We start from the raw sequence: 25,187 nt of genomic DNA on the forward strand, positions 1-25,187 counted from the left end.
TTATGACAGTATGGGTGGAACTTGATAACAATTTGATTTGTTAATTTTATTTGACTTTAAAAGTAGTGTAAACGCAACCGAATTGACATTTTACATAAGTTTGCCATGCCATCATTTCAAATTCCTTCTGTAAAAATGTCCCAAAATCACACCATAGGTACTAAACTAAGTGTTCTTCATGACAGTATGGGGGGAACTTGATAACAATTTGATTTGGTAATGGTATTGATCTTCAAAATGGGGTCTGTATTCAACCAAATAGACACTTTACTGAAGTTTGTTATGACATTACTCCAAATTTCTACAGTAAAATTGTCCCAAAATTACACTATGTGTACTAGACTAAGTGTTCTTCATGACAGTATAGGTGGCACTTGATAACAATTTGATTTGTTCATTTTATTAGTCTTCAAAGAGCGGTCTGTATACAACCAAATAGACACTTTACTCACAGTAAAAACATATGTAATGTATTTCATTAATAACAGAATAAATGCTTGTGTTTAATGTAGTGGATTTCGTGTATCAGAATACGGTAGATTATGTTTATTAATCTGTAAACAGCAGCTCTACTCTCATTAACGCTTCGGCTACCGTAAAATACTGTTTAAACGCGCAGTAAAACTTTAAGTGCAGATAGCGCGACCGAGCTTTTTTAAAGTTCAGATGGCGTGACCGCGGTAGCATACCGCAGCTCCAAGAGCTAAATTAGTGCCATGGGCTTTTAGCATGTTTTTATTACTAATAACGTAATAAAGTAATAGTGTTAGCAACAATAACAATGCGAATAAATAATGAACACATAAAATAAAAGTATTATTATAACTAACATACAAACCCCTTTTTTAGATAAATTGGGGCGTTTTATAAAATGCAACAAAAGCCAGAATCTGTGATTTGTTAATTCTTTTGAACCTTTATTTATTTGACAAAAGTGCAATAAAAATTTTTTAATGATTTGACTGATGAACTTGGTTGTATCTTGTAAATATAAACACATTTTGAATTTAATGCATTCAATAGTAATAGGTAAGGGTTTCATAGTTGGGTATAAAAGAAGTATCCAACAAAGTCGTGGTATTTTCAAAGATAGGTCATGGCTTACCACTTTGTGCCAAACTTCATGAGTGAATTATCAATAAAAAAAAAGTCTTAACACAAGATTGCAAATAATTTTGATGACAGTTTCACTGTCATAATACATAATATTGTGAAAAGATTTAGGAAAACACTATTGTTTATGTATGTTTGGGATTCATGAGGCCCTGTTTCATAATCAAATGTATACAAATGTGTGGAAATAAGTTTCCATTTTCTTTGTTTTAGTGAAGTGTATGGTAGTTTGAACTGATTCAGCGAAACTCAGTAAATTTCACCTGCATTAGAAATAAAAAATAGAAGTCAGTTGTTTTGCATTTTGCAAACATTTGGGTTTGAACGATTGTGACATGGCAGTTTTAACAAAATGTGTTCTTACTCTAAAATACTATCATTCATTTTTTTATTATTTGCTGTCCTATTCAGCTGATAAAAAACTAAACAAAATTTAGCTCTACAGAAAAGTTCAGATTAAAAAATTTTCCATGCTCTCTCGCTCTCTGGAATTAGCTTAATCCCACACTGAATAAATTAGAAAAATCAAGAAATTATTATTTTTAACAAAACCACATGCACTATTATAATACTTTGTACAATCTCTTTGAGCCAAGAAATCAGCACTTACTCTTTCTGTGTAACATCTTATAAGGTTAAAGAAAACAGAGCAGGAAATTTGACACCATTCTTTCTTCCACTACCTCTCCAGATCGTCCAGGGTTCCACTCACCTTAAGTGTTTGGGCACAGAATGTGGTTCCAGACCAAGTCCCAGATGCATTTAGCAAACATCAGGTGCTTATTAAAAATTATTGGTTGAAGATAGATTTTAAAGTAATTACACTAAATTCAGATGTGTCTGTTGTTTTATGGCTGTTTTTTTGGGGGGCTCCTCTGTGATTTATTGAATATGCTGCTGCTGAGCCAATAATGTGCTTTTGACAGAAGAACCAAAAAAGGTATTATTATCTGTGAGAAAGAGAAACTATTACAGCATTTCAACAACAGTCTGTTATTTAAATACAGTATTTGTGTAAAGAAAAAAAAAACATACAAATCATAAAACGATAGTATTAAAGGCAGTTAACTGATTAACATGTTATTATATAAAGTTTTGGCTACAAAAAGGAATAAACTGACATTAAAGTTTTTTTTAATGCTAAATATTTTATATTATACACTAGCAAAGTGCAACCCATAATTAAAATTTTGTTTTTAATACAGGTAAGTTATTGTATGTTATTGCATTTTATATATTATTTGCTAATGTCAAATTTAAGTAGCAGGCTAAATGTACGGTATAATTAAAACATTTTTAAGTATTTAACACAATTGTAAGTAGTAATAATAATCATTTAACATTCACAATGGAACAGAAACCATTATAAAATTATTTAACCAATAAAATTTAGATTTTTTTAATATGACCTTATAACATCGAGATACACTTATTTACTTATATTACTGTTTTATATTACTTACTTACTATCACTTATATTCTTATGTATTATATTCTCTGTTTTGCTTCAGTGCAAAATCCTGGTTTAGTTGTTAACCTTCACAGCAAAATGTACAAAAATTATTTTGTTGTAGCAAATATTGTGGCATAAAGGTTTTTATAAATGTGTTTTATGAGATTATGGGTATTGTTCAACAATTTTTTTTAGTGTCTAGGTGGAAAGGTGGGGTTTCATGTGGGGCCATCACCACTAGATGGCCATCTACCATACCCGCCATCACCATTAGAGGCTTCAATTTCTTTCAATCACTGGCAGACCTTGCACCAGTGGACAGCGTAACATGGCGTAAAAAGATCTTGGAAGGTGGTTTGGAAGTGTGCATGGCCCATGCACATTCAACAAAATCTCAACAACCACAAACGACGACAAAGGGAAACAACATGGCCCACTAGCTGCCAACATTTAGCATATGGGATTAGTGTATGGGGAATTTCTGTTGTACGTAAGAAGGTCTGGCATTGGCCACTTTTCTCTGAGGCTGTGGCCTTCACTGTGTGCCATCACTTCTACAGCAGCAGCAGTTATCCAAACCAAAAAGTATGTGCAAGACACTAACCACAGTGAAAGAGGTGGAAGCCATCCTGGGTGATCACGGAAGCTCAAAGCCAATAACAGTATATTTGGGAAGTGAAACTGAAATGGAAGAAGCAGTTGTGCTTTTGAAAACAGTCTGTCATTACTATAAACAACCTGGTCATTTCATGGTGCAGTACATCCACCGGCACCCAGATGGCAGAGCATGAAGGCAAGCGTACAGTCGAACAACACCTGGTTGACACCAGGTCGACAGTTAGTCTTTTGGTTCTGACTTGGCAAAACCAAGAATCTTTATTCAGGAATTCTGAATTTTTTTTGTATACATGAAAACATATTTACTGATGAATTTATTTTTATATACTAGAGAACCAACAAAATAAATACAGTATATGAAGTGCAATGTACAGTATATTTATTTATTGTATATACAGTTTACAATGTCAATCATTTATTCTGCCTCAGCATTATTTCTCTGGGCTGGGTCAGGCCACAGGACTTCATCTACATCACAGGCAATATCTAGACAATGAAAAAAAAAAATTTTGCATGCCGAATCCAGGCTTGAAAAGAATCCACTCTAATGTCATCACATGCTGCATCCATTGACTGGAGTAGATCTTTCTGGGTATGCTGAGAAGAATTCCTCAAATAGGAAGCATAGGAAGGGAGAGTATGGTGGAAGGCTTAGATTTATGAAACCTGGTTGATAATCCACTCACATATGTTTTGACAATGGTGAAAACTCACATTGTCCCAAACGACAACATACACAGGATGCTTTCTCAGCTCAGGATCCCCCTGCTCAAGTCCAAGCAAAGCGTCTTGTAGACCATCCAGTAATGTTAGATGTTCTGTGTTGTAGGGCCCTAATGTAACATGGTGATGCAGAACCCCATTGCTGTTGATGGCCGCACATATAGTTTACATTTACATTTTCAGCATTTAGCAGACGCTTTTATCCAAAGCAACTTACAGTATACAATCTATGCAACTGAAGGTTAAGGGCCTTGCTCAAGGGCCCAACAGTGGCAATCTGGCAGTGGTGGGGTTTGAACCTGCAACCTTCTGCTTACTAGTCCAGTACCTTAAACGCTAGGCTACATGGTCACATTGCCACAACTATGGACAGGCATTTCTATAATTGCATGTTGACCAGTTATGTTGAGACCTCTTCTCCACCTCTTTGTGAGACTAAATCCAGCTTTGTCCAAATATAAACATTCATGGGGCCTCTCCATGGGTTTTAGTTTAAATGTGACACATCATGACAGACCTCATGTTGTATACATGTGCTGCTTTACACAGAATACAGTATTTGATATGACTGCTCTTGTTCTTGATCATCCTCATCTTTCTCTTCGCCACCACCTCTGACACGCTCTTCTCTTCTTCTATCGTTGCCCTCCATTGCTAGTCACAATACAGCTCAGAAATGCCACATGCATTTGAACTGACTTTTATTCTGTTTACCTACTAATTTTAATCCTATTTACTGATATGACACGTGTGCACAGTTTTAACATGTAGTGGATGACAATAGTGTGTTTGTTGTGTTTAATCTTTGTGGTATGTGTGTGACATTTTGCATCAAAGTGTGCTACCATGCAAAATTTGTGTTTGTCAGTGAGAATGTTTAGAGAATGTGTTTAGAGTTTTGCAAAAAGGTTGAATCGGATATGAAACTGTCAAACTAGGAAAAAATGGTTTAAGGTTTTGTGAAAAAAGTGATTCATTCAATAGACAAGTTTTCGCGGTTTACAGATGTGTTCCAAGAATGGGTTTTAGTGTTTTAGCGATTGAGAAAAACAAGTTTAAAAAAAATTTTTAAAAGTTTTTTAAAAATGTCCAAACTTGTTTTTTTTCCTGTTTCTTATTCACTTCTGATTTCTGTCTTAAACATTAAAGCCTTTTTGTAAAGATATTTTTGATTGCATTTTCCTTTTTTGTAAAAATATTTTAGGTTGTATTGAAAATGATTTAAAAAACACATTATTTTGTAGATTTAAAATATTAATAGTCACCATTAAATTTTTATTTGTTTGTCCACTAGGCTTGGCTGCAACAATATGGGTACCTGCCTCCAGGTGATCTCCGGATGCAAGTAGCCCGTTCTCCTCAATCCGTTAACTCTGCCATTGCCGCGATGCAGCGATTCTATGGTCTAACTATCACAGGAAATCTGGATTCTAAAACCCTGGAGTAAGTCAACTTCAAACCTAATTTCTGTCTAAATAGTCCATTCTGCAGCATAAAATAAATAATCCCTCTTGCAGCAAAGTAAACCCCACATCATCATTCTGCCACCCTGTGCTTGATGGTTGGGATAGTGTTTATCTCCATACATAATGATGGTCATTATGTGCAGACAGTTCTATTTTTGTTTTATAAGACCAGATGATATTTCTCTAGAAAGTATGCTCTATATCCCCTTCAGTCTGAAGAAGTCATTGAGTGACGAAACGTATCTCTACAACAAACTTGTGTCCAGATGAACTGATTCAACTTTGTGGATTTGTGTACCTGGATGCATAGAGCATAGATCAACAGATTTTTCACCCTTCTTTGCTTGACCCTTAAAAAACATAAAGCATCTCGTAATTACAATAAAAGTGGCATAATCACTACTGTGTTGTCAAATGTCTCATCAGAAAAACACTAGACCTCAAATTCAAATTGCTGTTGCTGTGTTCTATGGTAAATGTAATGCCTTAGTAAAATATTTTTATGCTTCTCCTAAATGATAACCTTCAACAATGAGATCCCTTTAATGCTTTGTGGACCATTGCTTTTGCTGTAAGATGCAAATAAGTACATGTCAGGAAAATCCTACTAGAAGAGCTGAACATTATAAGGGATTAATCAGTGTCACTTAAATTGATGAAGTACTGACTACTGTTTGTTTTCAGTTTGATTGAGACTGGTTTGTGCAGTGAAACTGGACCAGATAAGACACTGGAAAATCCCAAAATATGCCTCAGTCAACAGTGGTACCTCCACATTTTTGCAAGTCACTCATGCCTTTGGCACTGATTTACCCACGTACAACATCAGATGTGGCATTTGCACCTTTTGCTGATAACAGTCTGGATGGTCTTTTTTGGATGGTGCACAGAGAACAAGCTAACATGCTGACTCATCTGACTACAGCACATGTTTGCAGTGTGTTTTGGTACATCTGAGATGAGCTCAGGACCTGAAAACTTGGCAGATTTCTGCATAAAATTGATGTACTTTTTGCACAATAGAGTTTCAGGTTGCATTTCCTGATGCAGTGGAGCACTGTGTTAAGTGACAATGATTTTCAAAAGTACACCCAAGCCCATGTGGCTGTAGAGTCACACACTGCTCTCCATTATTGACTATCTCTGTGCAGGTGCCTTCGACCAGCCAGCAGAGTCCCTAATTCAACCATTTTACCCAACAGACACAGCCAATCTGTCTGTGTAGACACCTGACAAGTCGATAACACGACTGAGACCAGTTCACCTAATATTTGCAGAATGTTTAAAAATGGTGTAACTTAAATATTCTATAAACTTTTTACTCTTACTTTGTCCCTTACTCAACCTTTTACTAATAGATTGCAGGCTTTTAATTCAAAATGTTTACAAGATAAAATCAAGTTTATCAGCCAAAACATTTAAAGTTATTTCCTTGTACTTTTGTCAGTAAAGTAAGGGTTCAAAAGAATTTACAAATCACAGATTTTTCTTTTATTATGCAAAATGTCCCAACTTTTCTGAAAACAAGGTTTGTACATTGTCCAGTTTGCACAAGTGCAACAGTAATGCTCTAACCGTACTATTGTACAATTAAACATATGCTTTTTACTTCTTTATAATTATAGTGTAATAAATACAAAAGTAGCTGTTGAATTTGAACACACTTTTAGCTTCCTAATTAGTAGTACGTACACTTAGTGTGCATTGGTGTACTAAAATTTTGTGTACTTTTTCTTTTTTTTTTTTTTTTACCTCGGCTAACATTGAAATATGATTTTCAGGGCAATGAAGAAGCCTCGCTGTGGTGTTCCAGATAAGTTTGGTGCAGAGCTGAAAAGCAACTTAAGAAAGAAACGATATGCTATCCAGGCATTGAAGTGGGAGAAAAAGGAGGTCACTTTCTGGTGGGAGACAAATTATGTTGCTGATATGCAAAACTTGACAAAAAAAAGATTTAAACTCATCTTTGTTACCTTTACCCATACTGCATGATTATTAGTTAACACTGATTTAATTCTTCATAAAAATGTTTCACCAAGATTCCCATGCATATGGAAAACTTGTCTGTAATGCTAATCTTTCTATTTTTCATTTATTCATTAACCTCCCCTACCATCTCTAAATACGTTTTACTGTGGTCTAAATTTTCTGGATTTTTTCCCTCCAAACCCATTTTGTTTTTCTGTTTTTTTTTCTTTTAGTATACAGAACTATACCCCTAAGATTGGGGAGTATGAGACCTATGAGGCAATCCGTAAAGCATTCAAAGTATGGGAGATGGTCAGCCCTTTGCGATTTAAAGAGATCCCTTATAGTTACATAAGGGACAAGGTCTCTGACTTTGCAGACATCATGATCTTCTTTGCTGAAGGTTTCCATGGTGATGCCAGTCCATTTGATGGTGAAGGAGGGTTTCTGGCACATGCCTACTTTCCTGGCAATGGCATGGGAGGAGATACACATTTTGATTCTGCAGAACCATGGACAATTGGCAACCAAGATTTGTGGGGTAAGCAAATTAAAGTGCCAAATAAGAGAATCTTGGAAGGACAGGGTCTTGGAAAATTTTGAACAGCTGCATTTATGCCATTACTTAGCAGTGAAAAATGTGTTGCTTTCTTTTTGATTGCCTCTGTTATTACAGTTCTTTTGATTTTGCCATAATTTATTGATTTTTTTGAAAGCACTACAGTTTTACTACTTAATCAGCCATTTTAAAACATTTGAATTGATAGATTCCACTTTACTTAAGTGGTGTGTATGGCTGTGGCAACCAAGCTTGAGTAAGCTTGGTTGCCACAGCCATACACACCACTTAAATAAACCATTGTCAGCAATGTAAAAGTTAGCTAAAAGGTCTTTACAGGCAGCACTTTATGCTGCAAAAGTGAAAATAGTTACAAAGCCAAAACTGCAGTGACTCGTTCCAGAAGTGTCTGGCCTACCAATTTTCTTTCAACATTACTTCCATTACTGACTCAACCAGTCATTTGCCAAAACACAGCTTTTTGTCCCCCATCTTTTAAGACAATGTTTTCTGGACTACAAAGCCAAAAGTGGACAATTTTGGAACATCATATCTTGTTTTTTTTCCCACTTTTTCCCCCCAATCTAGTCATGTCCAATTACCCCGAATGCGTCCTCTATACTGATTCGACACTTCGCCGCTGACTGAGGACGCCACTCAACTGACTTGCGCCCCCTCTGCGCAATCAGTACAGCCTGCATTTTTCACCTGCATGAGCCGAGTTCATACACCGAGAGACACTGCACACTCCCCTCAATGTTATTCCTCAGCCCTGTGCAGGCGCCGCGGGTCAACCAGCAGGGGCCGCAGTTGTACCAGTTATGAGGACCTATGATCCGACTTCTACCCCATAACCCTGAACAACAGCCAAACGTTGTTCATGCTGCCGCCCAACCCAGTCGGAAAGGTAAAGATACGATGTATCTGGAAACCCAACTCTGGTGAGCTAGCGTACTTTACCGCTGCGGCAACATCATATCTTTTTATCATATCTTGCTTAAACCTCACAGATAATTTTACAATAAGAGCATCATTACAATGCTAGATATTAATGGTGTGGTTAGAAATGCCAAATTGCCAAAATTAATTTACCTGATTAGTTAGTCACATTAATGCACTTAAGGAGTAAACATAAAAGGAAATACAAAAACTAAACTTAACAATTATTGACAGCATTTTAATTTATATTTACCATGCTGCAAAATAGCTTCTTTATGCTATTAAATACAGTGATTTTCCTAATGTGAAAACAGATAGCTACAGTGGAATTGGAAAGTTTTCAGACCCGTTGTTTTTTTGCACACAATTATTTTTGTTGTGCATTTCATTTTGAATGGATATAAATGCATTTTCTTATTTATTTATCATTTTTTTAGTGAATATAAAGTTATAACAGCTACAGTGGATATTTACATACACATACACCTAGTAATAGGCCAAATGAGGCCAAGATAAAGCATTTTAAAACTCTTTCCACAGTTGTGATTAGGGCTGGGTATCGCCACTAATTTCCTGGATCGATTCGATTCCGATTCACAAGGTCCCGATTCGATTCGATCTTCGATTCAATTTCGATTCAACACATTTAGGCATATTTGAGTTACATTAACAGGTTTTGTTTAAATATGTAAAGATGTTCAGAGAACGAATGTGATAATTGTACAAAGAACATTTATTATTAAAAATATTTGTGTATTTTGTTTACATAAATAATTAATCCAAATCAGAAAACAGTAACATTCAACAGCCAGGTGTATGTTTACATTACATTTACAATGTTGTAGCATGTCAGACAAATGAAATAATAATAAAAAATGAATGTTACTGTTTTCTTTCATTTGTCTGACATGCTACAACATTGTAAATGTAATGTAAACATACACCTGGCTGTTGTACAGCTTATGCCAAGTTTACACTACACGACACTCTGATTAACACGTGGTCACTGTAATGTTCACACTACACGACTGATCGGCGATGGGGAGTTTTACACTACACCATCCATCACCAGGGGGAATCACAGGCGAGCTTCTCTGGTCTCCAAAACTATGTTTTGTCACGAAAACACACGTGAGAAGTGATGAAAGGTTTAATGATACCACGTCCAAACATGCACATCAACAAGTAGCGAGCAATCAAAGTTTGTGCGCTGATGAAATAAATGAATCTGAGTGGATTTGGCAACACGAGCAGCATGGATCGTTCTGTAGAGAGTTGGAGGTTAATAAATATTTTGTTTTGTAGAGAACGATCTCGCGTGTGCTGATGTATTCTGATAGAAACTATATTGCGCTCCACCACCTGTTTCCAACCTCTCCCCTGTGTTTCCCCTCGCTGTTTCTCACATTGATTGAGAGCCGAGTTTTGATCCCAGAGCGAACACCGAGTTCCTCCCGAATCCAGAGCCGAGCGAAAATCAGTGCAAAAAGTTGTGTAGTGGTCATAACTTGAGCTTCTGCCATGCTAAACTGATGTGCAGGTCAGATCTCGTTGCATGAAAAAACAGTGGCTGGTCACGCGAAATTAAAGGGGGTAACAATAGTAATAGATTTCCGTGTGTGTAAAAAGGGGCGTATTTAAAAAATCGATCTCGCATTTATATGAATCGATATCGGATCGTTCAAATAAAGATCGATTAAAATCGAAAAATCTATTTTATAAACCCACCCCTAGTTGTGACCTATCTGTACAATTCAACTGAAAAACAAACTTTTTTCCAAACAAATCTTTTAGGGGGGAATACAAATAAAAGACCTACAATAATGTAGTTGCATAAATATGCACACCCTAAACTAATACTTTGTTGTGTTACAACTAATACTGTTGCATTACAAACCAATAATTTGTGTTAAATAGGGCACAACCCTCTTTAAGTCACCCAACAGATTTTTAGTTCAATTCAGGTCTGGGTTTTGGCTGGCCGTTTTCCAAAACTTTGATCTTCTTTTGGTGATGTGGAGATAGGCTTTGGGTCATTGTCATGCTAGAGATAATTTCTGTATATATTTAGCTTCTTATCAGGTGCCTGAAGGTTTTGTGCAAAAATTAACTGAGATTTGAAACTGTTTAAAATTCCTTCCACCTTGTTTAAAGCCCAAGTTCCAGCTGTGAAAAAATAGCCTCATAGCATAATGCCACCACCATTCTTCACTGTGGGTATGATGTTCTTTTGGTGATGCACAATGCTGTTTTGCACCAAACATACCTTTTGGAATTATGATCAAATAGTTTAAACTTGGTCTCATCGTTCCATAACACATTTTCCCATATGCTTTTGGCAAATTTTATGTAGGTTTTTGTAAAATGTACCCGGGACATGGATGTTTTTTTGTGTAAGAAAGGGCTTCTTCCACCCTACCCTCATATGAAGAATACAGGAGATTGTTGTCACTCACACAACCAGTACTTGCCAGAAATTCCCACAGCTCCTTTAATGTTACTATAGGCCTCTTGGCAGCTTCCTGGACCATTTTGTCTTTTCATTAATTTTGGAGGAACGTCTAGTTCTTAGTAACGTCACTGATGATGGCTGTCTTTCCATGGTATATCTAACATCTTATTTTTGCACCCTTTGCACCATGTTTCTCTGCAGGGATTGTCTTAGCCAGGTGCATTGTCTGTTTTTCACCAGACATTGTGCTTGCTGTTCTGCCCAGTGAGTAAAATTCTTTTGCAAGTCTTTCATATGCCTTTACTCAACAGTGGCTTCTGTCTTGCCACTCCCAAAAAGACCTGATTTATGAAGTACTGCAAAGATGGTTGTACATCCAACAGCTGATCCCTTCGCTTTGGAGCTCTTTTAGATTGTCTATTGGGTTCTTTCTTACCTCCATGGCCAAGGTATTTCTTGCCTTGGCCAACTTGGCCAAACAGAAAAGCCATGCCAAGCTTCTTTAAATTAAAAATTATTCAGGCCACTGGTGTCTTGGGAGCACTCAAAACCTTAGATATCTTTTTCATATCCTTTCCCTGATCTATGCCTTGGACAGTTCCTTAAACTTGTCCTTACAATGCAGCGTAAATTGTTGGCTCCTACAGACCCAAGTCTGTGCCTTTCTGAACTATGTCTAATCAATTTAAATTGTAACTTGTGGATTAAATTAAGTTCTAGACATATCTCGGGGATAAGCAGCAGGCATCCATCTTTACTAAATTGGGTACATGCTTGTCTACTTTGACAACATCCTTATTTACAGTAGGCATCTTGACAAACACAAAGCCCACGTAAGGCGAACCTTGCAGCAGCTCCTAGACAACCAACTATACATTAAACTCAGGGAGTCCCAGTTTCACACCAACTCTGTTGCTATTTTCTGCTTTGAAAGCACAACCCCAAAACAAAGCACAACCCCAAATCAGAAAAAGTTGGGACAGCATTAAAAAATGCAAATAATAAAAAAACACAGTTTATTTCTTTTTTGCAGACAGTTTGCACCTGAGGTATTTCATGTTTTGTCTGGTCATCTTCATTTCATTTATTACAGTTTTTTGCAGTTGCTAAGGCCCGAAAAATGGTACTAGTAGCACAATTTTAGAAATTACTAACTCAAATAGCCTTTCTAATGACCTGGTACTCTAAACTATAAGCTCATTCTCTACCTTACACTCAGCTAGCAATTCTAAAACACACTTTTAGCCAAACTCTAAACACAGGTTGCTACATTAAATAAAGCAATACAAACTGAATACCCTGTGTTTCTTTTTGGAATACGCTGCCATGCAATATTCTATTTTCAACAGAAGTGTTATTTAAATGCTATTAAATTGTTTTTGAAAAAAAAAAAAACCAGCCCAATTTAGAGGAAAACCGCCCAATCTGGCAACAGTGGAACGCGAATATCCCGTCGTCGCACGCCACAACTAATAAGAAGTAGTAGTAATAACTGGTATTAGTACTCAGTAGTATTAGTACTTAGTAGTAGTACTTCTTCTGTAATTGTGTTGGTTGACATTATGTTGAGTGTATTACTGCACTGTTTTGGTGGAGAACTACTTGCTTGAGGTGCGCTGTTGAATTGCGTCCCTGTGGGAACACCTGCGAGCAGAAATGCTTCCGCAAAAAAGTAACACAGGCAAAGTGGCCACCCCCTGGCTCCGCCCCTGACTGTGGATGCTCGTTCACTCACAGCTGTTGATTTGAACACATTTTGCCGCTAATATCCACCGTGTTGTAGCGGAGTGTAATCAGAGCGGTAACGCTGAGCACTGGCTTCGTGCCTGTGGCGTACGTCATCACGCACTGACGTATGCATATCGATCGAATTTGTTTAAAAATCATATCACCGTTATTGAAACATTTTCTATCGCGATATATATCGATATCGAATTATTGTCCAGCACTAAATGGAGGCATATGCAGGAGAAAGAGGACAAAGCCAGGGAAGAGGACGAGGAAGAGGACAAGCACGAGCAAGAGCACCAGCACCAGCAAGAGCACCAGCATGAGCAACTATCACCGATGAGATCCGGGCCACTCTGGTTGGCCATGTGATCAACCATGGGTTGAGTTTTCGTGAGGCTGGGCAGAGGGTCCAGCCTAATCTAAGCCACTACACTGTAGCAAACATTATCTGGACCTTTCGGAACAAGAATAGGTAAGTAAACCTATTTTCTATACCATACTACTGAACTCTCACAACTGAACTGTGTACACCACTGTACTACTGCAGTGTAGTGCCAGATCATTATTTACAGTAGCATTTCACTTTACACTAACCATTCACATCATGTTTCTGCAGAACTGCAAGACTACCTCTTACTGGAGGAAGAAGACGGCTGTTCACCCCAGAGCAGGAAGAGGAAATCATAAACATGGTCAGAGCAGACAACAGCATACGCCTTCGACAAATACGACAATACATCATTACAGACAATGTCACATTTAGCAATATTCATTCCGTGAGTTTATCTGCACTGGGCCGTCTCCTTCATAGACATTAAGTAAGCGTGAAGCAGATATACAGGGTCATGTTTCAGCGCAACTCTGAACTGGTGAAGCAACTGCGCTATGAATATGTGCAGGTACAGTATGCTATCCTTTCACAGGTACTGTAATCCATTGCTCTGTGCAACATAATATTGAGTACTTTGTATATTTCATACTGTCATACAATGCTGTAATGTTTGGTTTCAGAGGGTGATGGAGCTAGATGCAGCCGCTGTGTTCCTTTACACAGACGAAACTGGCTTCAACCTTGCCAAAACAAGGCGCAGGGGGAGGAACATTATAGGACAACTATCCGTGTTCCTGGGCAGCATGGTGACAACATCACAATGTGTGCAGCTATAAGCCAGAATGGTGTTGTTCATTATGCCACCCTTCGTCCCTACAACACAGCACACATCATCACCTTCCTTGACACACTGCACAACATTCTTATTCCCCATTACCAGGGGGAGGGACCAAAGCAGTCCAGGATCGTTGTTGTTTGATACAATGTTAGTTTCCACCTGGCTGTTTAGGTCCAAAACTGGTTCACTGATCATCCACAATTCGTTTTGCTTTACCTTCCACCATACTTTCCATTCCTGAATCCCATTGAGGAGTTCTTTTCAGCATGGAGGTGGAAGGTATATGATCGGCAGCCCCACCAACGCATCCCGCTTCTCCAGGCAATGGAGGAGGCCTGTGGTGACATTGATGAGGGGGCGTGCCAGGGGTGGATACATCACTCCAGACGGTACTTCCCTCGCTGTCTGGCCAGAGAGGACATTGCTTGTGATGTAGATGAGGTGTTGTGGCCAGACCCAGACAGAAGACAAGATGCACCCCCCCCCCCCTTTTTTTTTTTCTTTGGAGTAACAGGCCTATTATATTTTTGTTTTGTAATGTTACAGTATATACAGTATGTTTGTTTCAGTAATGTTCATATCCAAAAATAAACAATACTTTATGGTTTTTATTTACTAGTTATGCATAAATAGCCTGTATATTTATGAAAACATATGTACATATGAGTACTATAACAGACTTTTACAGCAGACTGCTGAGTCCTGCACACTGAACACTGAAAAACCACAAGCTAGTAGTGTTTTGCATTTATTCCATCAGTGTGTAGTTGTCGTGTAGAAAAATCTATTCAGTTGCTGTGTGTGTGTCGAGTTTGGATTAAAAAATACCATTCTAGCAAGAGTTTACAGAGCTTTTGGTGAAGTGTTCGCTTTGTCCAGAAGTGTAAGATATTCTGCATATTGTGTTTGGGCAGCTGTGTGTTAAGTTTGGACAAAAGAAGAGATAGTTCCAGAAATTGGGTCTAAGCGAACTAAAAAAACTGTAATAAACATCCATTCCTGCATTTCAGGCCTGCAACACATTCCAAAAAAAGTTGGCAGCGAGGATACCAAGTGATTCAGTGTTTCAGGTTTTATTTTGTCCCATCCTTCATGCAAACATGTCTTAAGATATGCAACAGTACAGGGTCGTTGTTGCATTTTTTGTTTCAAAATTCTCCACGCATCTGGGATCTCGAATACATTGTATCGGGTCTCAGCTCTGCCTGCCGGCTGGGCTAAGCAGCCACATGAACAACAATTGACCTGTTGTTCATATAGGGGTGGGGCATTAAGTCAGATAGGGACTCTCTCATAACTGATGCAACTACGATGCACAGGGGAGGGAAAGAAGTGCGTTGATCAGGGTGTGTCTCTCCATACACAGAGCTGACTGATAACAGTCTAGATTGTCCTTTTTGTCTTTGGTCCAGAGCACACAGCGTCCATTTTTTCCAAAAAAGACCTGGAATGCTGATTCATCTGACCACAATACATGTTTCCATTGTGTGATGGTCCATCCTAGATGTATCCTTAAAGTTTTAAGTGGCATTTGTGCCTTTAACTCCGTATTGCAGTGCTTGACAAAGGTTTGCCAAAGTAATCCCTTGCCCATGTGGTTATATCAGCTATTATTGAGTGATCCTCTGGCCATCTTTGCTTATGAAAGACTAAGCCTTTTCTTGGATGCTGCTTTTGTACCAAACCATGATTACAATCACCTGTTGACATCACCTGTTTTTTTTGGAATGCGTTGCAAGTCTGAAATGCAGGAATGGGGGCATTTTAACAAATGAAATAAAGTTGAGCAGACAAAACATGAAATATTTTGGGTTCAAATTGTCTGCAATCAAATAAAAGTCAAAGTTTATGTAAGGAACACTGCATTTTTATTTAATTTGCATTTTCCATACTGTCCCAACTTTTTCTGATTTGGGGTTGTAAAAACATCATTATTTAACTATTTAATTAACTTTCACAAACAATGTGCATGCTGTAAATGAACTTTACACAAAGTCCTAGTGCTATTTAGTCTTATTACCGCATTTGCTGTTTTTCAGTCCTTTGTTCTTGTTGGATATTCTTTTTGAATATCACAAAGCTGGTCTTAATTGCTCCAGTCATGTATGTGTAAAACTTTATTTAAAAAAAAGTCCTTGTGGCTTTTACAGTTTAGCTAGCAAAGCTTCAGATGTGATTGATGTGACTGCATTGTTCCAATTCTTGTTTTTCTTTGTGTTTAGTACCATAATTTTAATTGTAATCCTTAAACACATCCTACAAACTAAACATAAAGCTTTACATCTGTCTTGTTATAAAGTCATACATTTTGTGTTAGTTGCCTTCACAGTGAAGCTGGATATACTCACATATCACTGACTTCATGCGGGCTGGTTGGGGACAGCCAAATGGCCAGACGTGGCCCGTACAATGCCCAGTTGTGCCATTAAGCGACTCCTAAACATTGTCAGCAACCAGTACCTCGTTAACTGGAAAGGTTAGCCCAGCTCATCCTGGACCCAGCTCTCATCTGGAAATTCTTAGAATGCTGGAAGCCATTCCTGGAGCGGGTGCTCTGTAATTGGTTGATTACCTTTGTCTATCTCGTGGCAGGAAGCATAAATCAACCCACTGTAGTTCCAAATGGACTATAAACTCCAGGAGCTGTAGTGCTAATAAGTTCAGGGCTATTTAAGGAAAAAAGGAGTCATTTTACAAAGCTCTGCTGGTAAGGTACTCGGCCAGTGTGCACTATTGCATATCTTTTGGAGAGATTTCTTTAAAATATATAAATACAGGTCATCATTAGCTTACTTTTATCAAATATTACATGTGAAAGCCTGTCAAGCTAAAATGTTGTAATAATGAATTATATGGATCAATTACATTGGTTTAAAATCTGTTTTTACTCATTCTTTTTTCATTCTTATTTGTTTTTTTGTGTAATATGTTTTTAATGATCTGAAATACGAAATGTAGTTTGAAAAAAATGTAGTAATGGAGGCAATCAGTATTTTAAATTACTATTTTTTATTTTCTTTATCAATGATCATACACAGATGGATGCAAATTATTGAACTGAAATCTGAAATTCTACTGAAATTTTTGTACTGAAATTAAGTAAGCAGAAAAATCTGTAAAAATATGCTAGATTTTCATGTGTATTGTTTTAGATTTAAGTAATATTTAATTGAAGTATTTTATTGTGAATGTTTTGATTATTACATTTCAATTTTTTATTTTTTTATTTTTTATATTTAAATGCATAAATGTTGATTATTTAAATTAGGTTATTTGTCATTTTGTTTAGGAACTAAATGACAATTAAAAACTACTGCTAATGCATTCTTTTTTTTCAGGTAATGATGTCTTCCTGGTGGCGGTGCATGAGCTGGGTCATGCCTTGGGTATGGAGCACTCAAACGACCCTTCTGCCATAATGGCACCTTTCTACCAATGGATGGACACTGATAATTTTGAGCTTCCAGAAGATGACATCCGGGGCATTCAGCAGCTTTATGGTAGGGGACAGAAATCGGCCTTGTTTTTAAAAAAGTAACAAAACATACCCTGGTAATTTTTTTTCTTCATAGCATAAGTTTTCTAAACACAGTAAATGTCTTCTTCTGGTATGTCTACCCTGTAGGACCCAATCCTAATGGCCGTCCCCAGCCTCCATTTACATCCGACATCCCGTACAAAACCCCTCATCCAACACACACTCCACGTAAGCCTAAAGTACCTCAATTTGGCCCTGACATCTGTGAAGGTCATTTTGACACTATTGCTGTTTTCAGAGGAGAAATGTTTATCTTTAAGGTAATTAAATTTGATTTTTACCTTTTATAGAAATATAACTATAACAAAAAGTGTTAAAGTTTATTTATAAAGCTTTGTTACACTGGTAGGATAAGTGGTTCTGGCGTGTTCGTGATCATCGGGTTATGGAAAATTATCCAATGCCAATTGGACATGTTTGGAGAGGTCTTCCCACAACAATTAATGCTGCATATGAACGAGATGATGGAAAATTTGTATTTTTTAAAGGTAGGAACATAATTAGAAAACTTAAGTTGACAGAAATAACATTTTGAATTTAAATATCATAAGCAACATATTTTTTTAGGTGCACAGCATTGGGTATTCAGTGAGTCAGTTTTGGAGTCAGGCTACCCACAGACACTAAAAGAGATGGGCACTGGCCTCCCTAAGGACAGAATAGATGCTGCCCTTCTTTTTACACCTACGGGCAACACCTACTTATTCAGAGGAAACAAGTAGGTGGTGTGTCATGGACATGGCATGGCTTTTTGTGTTTTAAAATACCAAACATGTCTTGTTTATTACAAATTCTACTAAAAGTCTTTCTTTTCTTGCTCAGATATTATCGCTTCAATGAAGATATGCGAGCTGTCGACCCAGATTACCCTAAACCAATTAGCAAATGGCAGGGTGTCCCTGATAACATCAAAGCAGCTATTATGAGCCAAGACCAAAGTAAGAATTCACACTACTTAATAGGTGTAAAAAAAAAGTAAGACTACACTGTTTTAAAGTGTAGGGTGTGTAAGTTACTTGGTAAGATATTTACATTTTCTGCATTTAGCAGACACTCTTATCCAGAGCGACTTACAGAAGTGCTTTCATAGTAATGATCTGAAATACGTTATGATTAAATGAATCTTTTTGTTATTTGTTATTGAATCTGTTTGTAATCAGTGGTGCAAAAAATTGCGAAAGAATTGTCAGTCAGTCCAAAAAGAACATTTTTCAATGCAAGACTGCAAATTTAGTCCGGCTTTTGCCCTATATGGACTGAATCTTTTCACGATATAATGAACAGTAACTGGTGAAAACCAGTTACTGTTCATTATATCGTGAAAAGATTCAGTCCATATAGGGCAAAAGCCGGAAACCACTGTTATATGTATGTGACCTTTAATCTCGCAGATGCCATTGCATGAGAAACCGTCATACTACTGTGCTAAATATAGCCAGAAAAGTTTTGATGCGTGTCTTCCCCGAGTTCTGGGTGGAGGATCAAGGCGAGCGAGACTAGTGGCTCGGAGATTGTGTGGTACAGAACAGAGTGTGATGAGTTCTCTAAGATAGTGTGGAGCTGGTCCATTTTTGGCTTTGTAGATGAGCATCATTGTTTTAAACTGAATGCGGGTAGCTACAGGAAGCCAGTGAAGAGAACGCAGCAGAGAACACAGTTTGATGCCGCATCTGTCATGGTATAAGTGCCCATGGCTTGGGTGACTTGCATATATGTGAAGGAACACTTGACACACAGGCCTATATTAGGATTTTAGAGAGACACATGCTGCCATCAAGGTGACTTATTTTCCCAAGAAGTCCATGATAAGTTTAGCAAGACAGGCCTCACTCTGTATGTGCTGCAACAGCATGGCTTTATAGACAAAGAATTACTGTGCTTGACTGGCCTGCCTGTAGTCCAGATTTGTTTCCTACTAAAAATATATGGTGCAGAGAATCAGATGACAAACTGTTACGCTTCTGAAGTCTTGTAACAAGCAAGAATGGACAAACATTCCTTTTGCAAAACTGCAACAATTAGTGTCCTCGTTCCTAACCATTAAAAAGTCTTATTAATAAGAAAGCTGATGGAACACCAGAATAAACACATCTCTGTTCTGACAGATTTCTTTTGAAATGTGTTTATATTTACAAAATACAAAGAATTTGATCAGTGAAAACAGTGGATCTTTTCTTTCTACTTTTGGCTGTTAAATAAAGAAAATTTTAATTAACATATCACATTCTTTTTTGTATTGCATTTTACTAAGTGTTCCCACTTTTATTGAAATTAGGTCTGTAAGTTTTATACTATTACTTAACTTTAATATTACCTAAACCATAAATTGGTGAATAAATGGCTTTTCAATGGCTTTATAATTCTTTCCAATTCTTGTTATTGATTGTGATTGACTGTAGCTGTTGACTTGTTTGGGTGTCACTGTAGTGCAGTGGGTAGCACTGTCGCCTCACAGCAAGAAGGGCCTGGGTTTAGTTCCTATAAACTGTTAGTTTGACTGCACTTTGATATATCACATGAATGTCCACCTCTTGCATCACTTGGGATTAGCCTTTGCACAAATTTTGTTTGTCAAGGCATCATAAAAAATGTTATGTGTACACAGGTTCTAGTAAAGATCGCACTAGGGTTCAGCAGTGCTACAATTCATGCAGGCTTCTATGTCTATGGCACTTTCCTGAGGATTGCAGCTAAGTCTTGCATTGGTTATTCAGTGTAAATCACACAAAGTTTTGCCTTGCCTTGGAATTTTCTAATGATGTTACAAGGTGAAATCAGTGAAATATTAGATTTGAGCTGCTGGAGATTCAAGCTAATGGAAGCCCAAATACAAGCTCATGTAGCTGAAAGCTAACATATTATATAGCATGTGGTTTTATGGAAGTCCCTAGATAAAGATGTATAAAGGATGACATCTTTTAGATGTTACTACTTTTTCCTCAGATCCTTTGTGTTCTTTCCATGGAAATCCAGATAACTGGAAATAAATTTGGGGGTCCTAGTGGATTCCAAATGAATGAGTAAAAGATTTGTTGATACTTAACCATTTTACTTAGTGGCTATAACAAGTAGATGAAAATCATATGGGGGTGAGGGGTGTTTTTGTGTTGACTTATAAATAGCGCTTTTAAAGATGTGGCTTTTTGAGGACAGGAACAATAAGTGTTGAAAGCAATAATCTTTTCTAATAGCAAAGTTCAAACAGAGGGGTACTGCCAGGGTGAAAGTAAATGCAGGTATATTTTAAAAACTTTTTTTTTTTTTACAATTCCTAAAAAAATATATATTTTTTATTTTTTTTTGCAGGCTACACATACTTTTTGAAATCCAATAAGTACTGGAAGTTCAACAATCAGCTGTTAAGAGTTGAGCCTGGTTACCCCAAGTCTGTCTTAACTGACTGGTTAGGCTGTCCAGAAGAAGACCCAAAGACAGGTGAAGGTGGAGCAGGTGGTGGTAGTGACCATGGAAGAGAAAATAAAGAAGAGAATAAAGTGGAGCAGACAGAGGTGATTGTCATTGAAGTGAACGATACTTCAGTTGGTGGAAGTGGTGCAGCAGCAGTGGTGCCGCTGATACTACTTGCTTGTGTGATTTGCCTTCTGGGGACTTTGCTCCTTTTCCGCAAATATGGCACTCCACGTCGTCTATTGTACTGCCAACGATCCCTACTGGACAAGGTTTAGAGCATAAAAAAGATTTTTAAACAGGACAGAATAAGGGAGGAGAGAAGGAATCAAGTGCAAAAGTGCTATGCAGTCATTTTCATGTACTTCAGGGTGGTAGCCCTGTCACTAAACTTTTGGACTAAACTAAACTTTTAAACATTTGGACGTCTTTACCTCAAAATGCAAGAACCAATTCACCTAAAAATGCAGGAACCAATAATAAGCATTTTATTTTTAAAATTGTAATGGTTAGTATTTAAACAATTAGTTACACTATATGGGCAAAAGTATTTACCCACCTAACTATAACATCTTTATTCCAAAAAATCATGAGTATTAATTTTAAGCCCCATTTCCCTGTAGCTATAACAGTTTTTACATGTCTGTAAAAAATAGTGCCCATTTTGTACACAAAAAAAGGTCAGACATTGATGTTGGAACGTATAGCTTGCAATGTTCCAGTTTGTCTTATTTATTTGTGCACAGGGACACATTTGCCACAACGTTGGAAACATAGTATAAGGGATCTTCAAAAAGTTTCCACACTTTTATATTTTCGTTGAAAACGGTGAGGGTGGGAGGAGTAGTAATTGGTCGTGTCCAAGAGAGGGCTTAAACTCCGGATTTAGCGCCATCAGATTTCCACCTTTTTGGAACGCTCAAAGAAGCTTTAAGGGGCAGAAGATTTTCATGTGATGATAATGTAAAAGCAGTGGTGCATCAACCAAAAACTTTTTTGCTGATGCCATTAAAAAGTTGGTACGATGGCACTCAGGTGGCGCAGTGGTAAAAACACGCTAGCACACCAGAGCTGACATTTCAAACTCGTCGGTTCGAAACTCGTCGGTGCCTACATATAAAACAAATGGCTATTGTTCATACAGGGTGGGAGCCAGATAGGGAGTTCTCATAACTGAGGCAATTACGACCACTGGTGGCTGATTGATGGCACCTTATCGAGGGATAATGCATTGAACAGGGTGTGGCTCTCTGTACACAAAGCTGATCTGCATATGAACTCGCCTTGTGCGGGTAAAAAGATGCAGTCGGCTACTGCACATGCGTCTGAGGGGGCCTGTGTCAGTTTTGCTCTCCTCAATCAGGGCGGGGATCAGCATCAGGGAGGAAGCATAATGCAATTGGATAATTGGATATGCTAAAAGTCAGAAGAAAAAGGGGAGAAAATGCATATGCAAAAATATATATATGTTTAAAAAAGAAGTTGGTACGGCGCTGGTAAAAATGCATCGGAAGGTGACTGTTGAAAAGTGATGTAATTTGTGTTTGAAATTCTTAATAATTAGAGTTTAAAAAAGTGAAGAACTTTTTGAAGAACCCTCGTAATTTATTTATTTGCTATACTTACCCTCTATAAAAAAACGGTTCATTCCCATTTTTAGCTCATCCCTGCAAAACAGCCCCAGACCATTATTATTTATTGACTTTACTCTTGGCTTCCACAAAATTTTAATTCTTTCATAAAACTTCTGGCACAAAGTTATTGTGCTGCTGTTTTCATTGGCAGTTTGAAACTGAATAATGCAACACAATGTTGATTTTTTTTTTTTTTTGCACTATGCACTTTTTGCTAAGGCCTTTTAGCAATAGGTGTGGCCAAAACATCTTAATTTCATAATCTGAGTCATTGTACACAAACTTTTGGCCATTTAATTTTTAATAATTTCCATGCCGTGTCGGGAGCTCCGGTTACCTTCTACAGTCCAAAGACATGCAAGTGAGGTGAATTGGAGAGTGGAGAGTGAATTGGAGTGTGTAAAACATGACGTCAAAAATCCTAATAATAATAATAATGACATGTAATGACACTAGCTTACAGGCATTACACTACTACACTAAAATAATGAATGTTGATATTTATTTAAAACCAATTAAAAATGTTATACTGTTGTCACTTTGTTGTCATTTAGATTGGCAGTTTACAATAAGATTGCTTGTCTTTTCCATTTCTCTCCTCACCTTATCCAAGTTTTAAACCACTGCATTTTGACACATCTTTATTACAACATATTAGTCATATTATTCTTTTTTTTTTTTTTAATCAATGTAGTCTTGGTTATTGCAGTGCGATATGACAAAACGCATTGTAAGTTTTGTATGTTATAACTATAATAGTGTTACATTTTGTTTATAAAGTAGTTAAGGTGGTTATGAATTTAATAAGTTTTTGTCTTGTTAAGTAAAAAGGGATTTCATTTTATTTTAAGCCTTGTTAACATGTGATATTAACATTAATTTCTTTTGGTGCCAATAGTTCTAATTGTTATATACCAGGGGTGCCCAATACGTCAATCGTGATCGACCAGTCATTCGTGCAGTGCACGCTAGATCATGCCTCATTCAAACAGGTCAACGTGATTCACATGAAATGTGGCCATTGTTTCTTTAATTTGTGATTTGTTACCATAGCTACGCCTCAGCCCACCTAAAGCACCTCTAATCTAGAAAGTTTTCATTCATCAGTAGTCAGTTTGTGCCATTTTTGCATTTTTCCTTTTGTAACCTACACTGCACCTACGCGCAACCAAGCACAAAGAAACCAATAAACTGTTCGGGCATAGACAGCTGTTTCATTCATAGGTTGAAGAAGCTGAGGGACAAATTTTAACCCTACAATCTAACATTCACATGGAGTCAAGGGCCTCTGCTGGACAATTTTGGAACTTGCTGGATGAGATAAAAATATCCAAACATATTTTGACAGCATTTTTTGGATCAACCTACTTGTGTGAAACATCCTTTGTCCAGACTAAGGTTTCAGTGCAAATCATCAGAATAAGGTTAGTGTGATTTTTCAGTCACTTGCCGTGTTAAGCTGAATATCAATATAGGCAACTGAAGTGCATTTAAAAAAAAAAAAACTACAAAGCTTTTTTTGAAAAATGATGAGGCCAACCTTTTTAAAAAAAAAAGTAGATCATGATGACCTGTCGACTAAAATAGTAGATCTCAAGCCACGAAAGTATGGGCACCCCTTTATATACATTTCTGATTTCCTCTGGTATTGCATATTTGTTTCAATGAATGTTTTAAATTATTACACTAAACGAAGAGAAAGTAACAAAACCCAACACATTTTGTAAAATATAATTAATTTTATATGGAACAAAGTTATTTAACACCCATAACACCACAATTTAGCTCATTAAACAGAATCAAGGTTTCCAGGAACACTTTGCCGTAGTCTAAAGAAATTCAAAATTAAAATGGTGAACAATGAAACAGTTCTGAATCAGTTGTTGATTGGATGTTGATTTTTTTTTAAACGTGTATGTAGAATTATGTTTTGTTTAATTAACTTAAACTATTTAGTGTGACAAATATGCCATAACAAAGACACAAATGTATTTTAATTTACTGGTGTCATTTTGTTTTGTACATGCTGTTTAATGATTGACTAGTTTTACTTTTTAGTTAAACTTTTACATTATCTAAAAAATAAATAACAATTTAACAAGTAATCCATAAGTCAGACTAAATAAAATTACTTTGCAAGTACAGTTACTGTGACAAAATGGTATTCATTGTTTGTGTCTTAAATAATACTTACCCTCATTTCTTTTTATTTTGTTTGCCTGCATTTTTTTCACAACATGCAGCAAAAAAAAAATTGCCAACAGCAAGCAGCTTTCTTTTCCTTTTTCCATTTTCTTTTCACATTTTTTCACTGCTTTTGCGAGAGGTTTCTGGCCTCTCTCGTAAATTGTACCTCTGACCTCTGGTGAAAGCTTTATGGGTAATGTTTAATAATTCACACAAATATCTTGTTCTG

General features: G+C 37.0%; 1 protein-coding gene across 2 annotated transcripts in view; it reads left to right on the plus strand.

Annotated features, from left to right (window-relative positions):
- Nucleotides 1-24,915, plus strand: part of LOC134312203 (matrix metalloproteinase-14-like) — a 33,003-nt gene extending 8,088 nt beyond the window's left edge. The window contains exons 1-10 of one of the 2 annotated variants that reach the window (XM_062993939.1): nt 1,811-1,889; nt 5,202-5,350; nt 7,155-7,277; nt 7,575-7,882; nt 17,530-17,691; nt 17,817-17,989; nt 18,079-18,217; nt 18,297-18,447; nt 18,552-18,667; nt 21,036-24,915. In XM_062993939.1, coding sequence (XP_062850009.1) covers nt 5,247-5,350; nt 7,155-7,277; nt 7,575-7,882; nt 17,530-17,691; nt 17,817-17,989; nt 18,079-18,217; nt 18,297-18,447; nt 18,552-18,667; nt 21,036-21,415 — 1,656 coding nt within the window. In that variant the 5' untranslated portion in view covers nt 1,811-1,889; nt 5,202-5,246 and the 3' untranslated portion in view covers nt 21,416-24,915. Of the gene's footprint in view, nt 1-1,810; nt 1,890-5,201; nt 5,351-7,154; nt 7,278-7,574; nt 7,883-17,529; nt 17,692-17,816; nt 17,990-18,078; nt 18,218-18,296; nt 18,448-18,551; nt 18,668-21,035 lie in introns of those variants that run through there. The other variant, XM_062993938.1, reaches the window with a different exon arrangement.
- The last annotated feature ends 272 nt before the right edge of the window (nt 24,916-25,187 follow it).

The sequence above is a fragment of the Trichomycterus rosablanca genome, chromosome 4 (assembly GCF_030014385.1).
Source record: "Trichomycterus rosablanca isolate fTriRos1 chromosome 4, fTriRos1.hap1, whole genome shotgun sequence".
Lineage (NCBI taxonomy): Eukaryota > Metazoa > Chordata > Actinopteri > Siluriformes > Trichomycteridae > Trichomycterus > Trichomycterus rosablanca.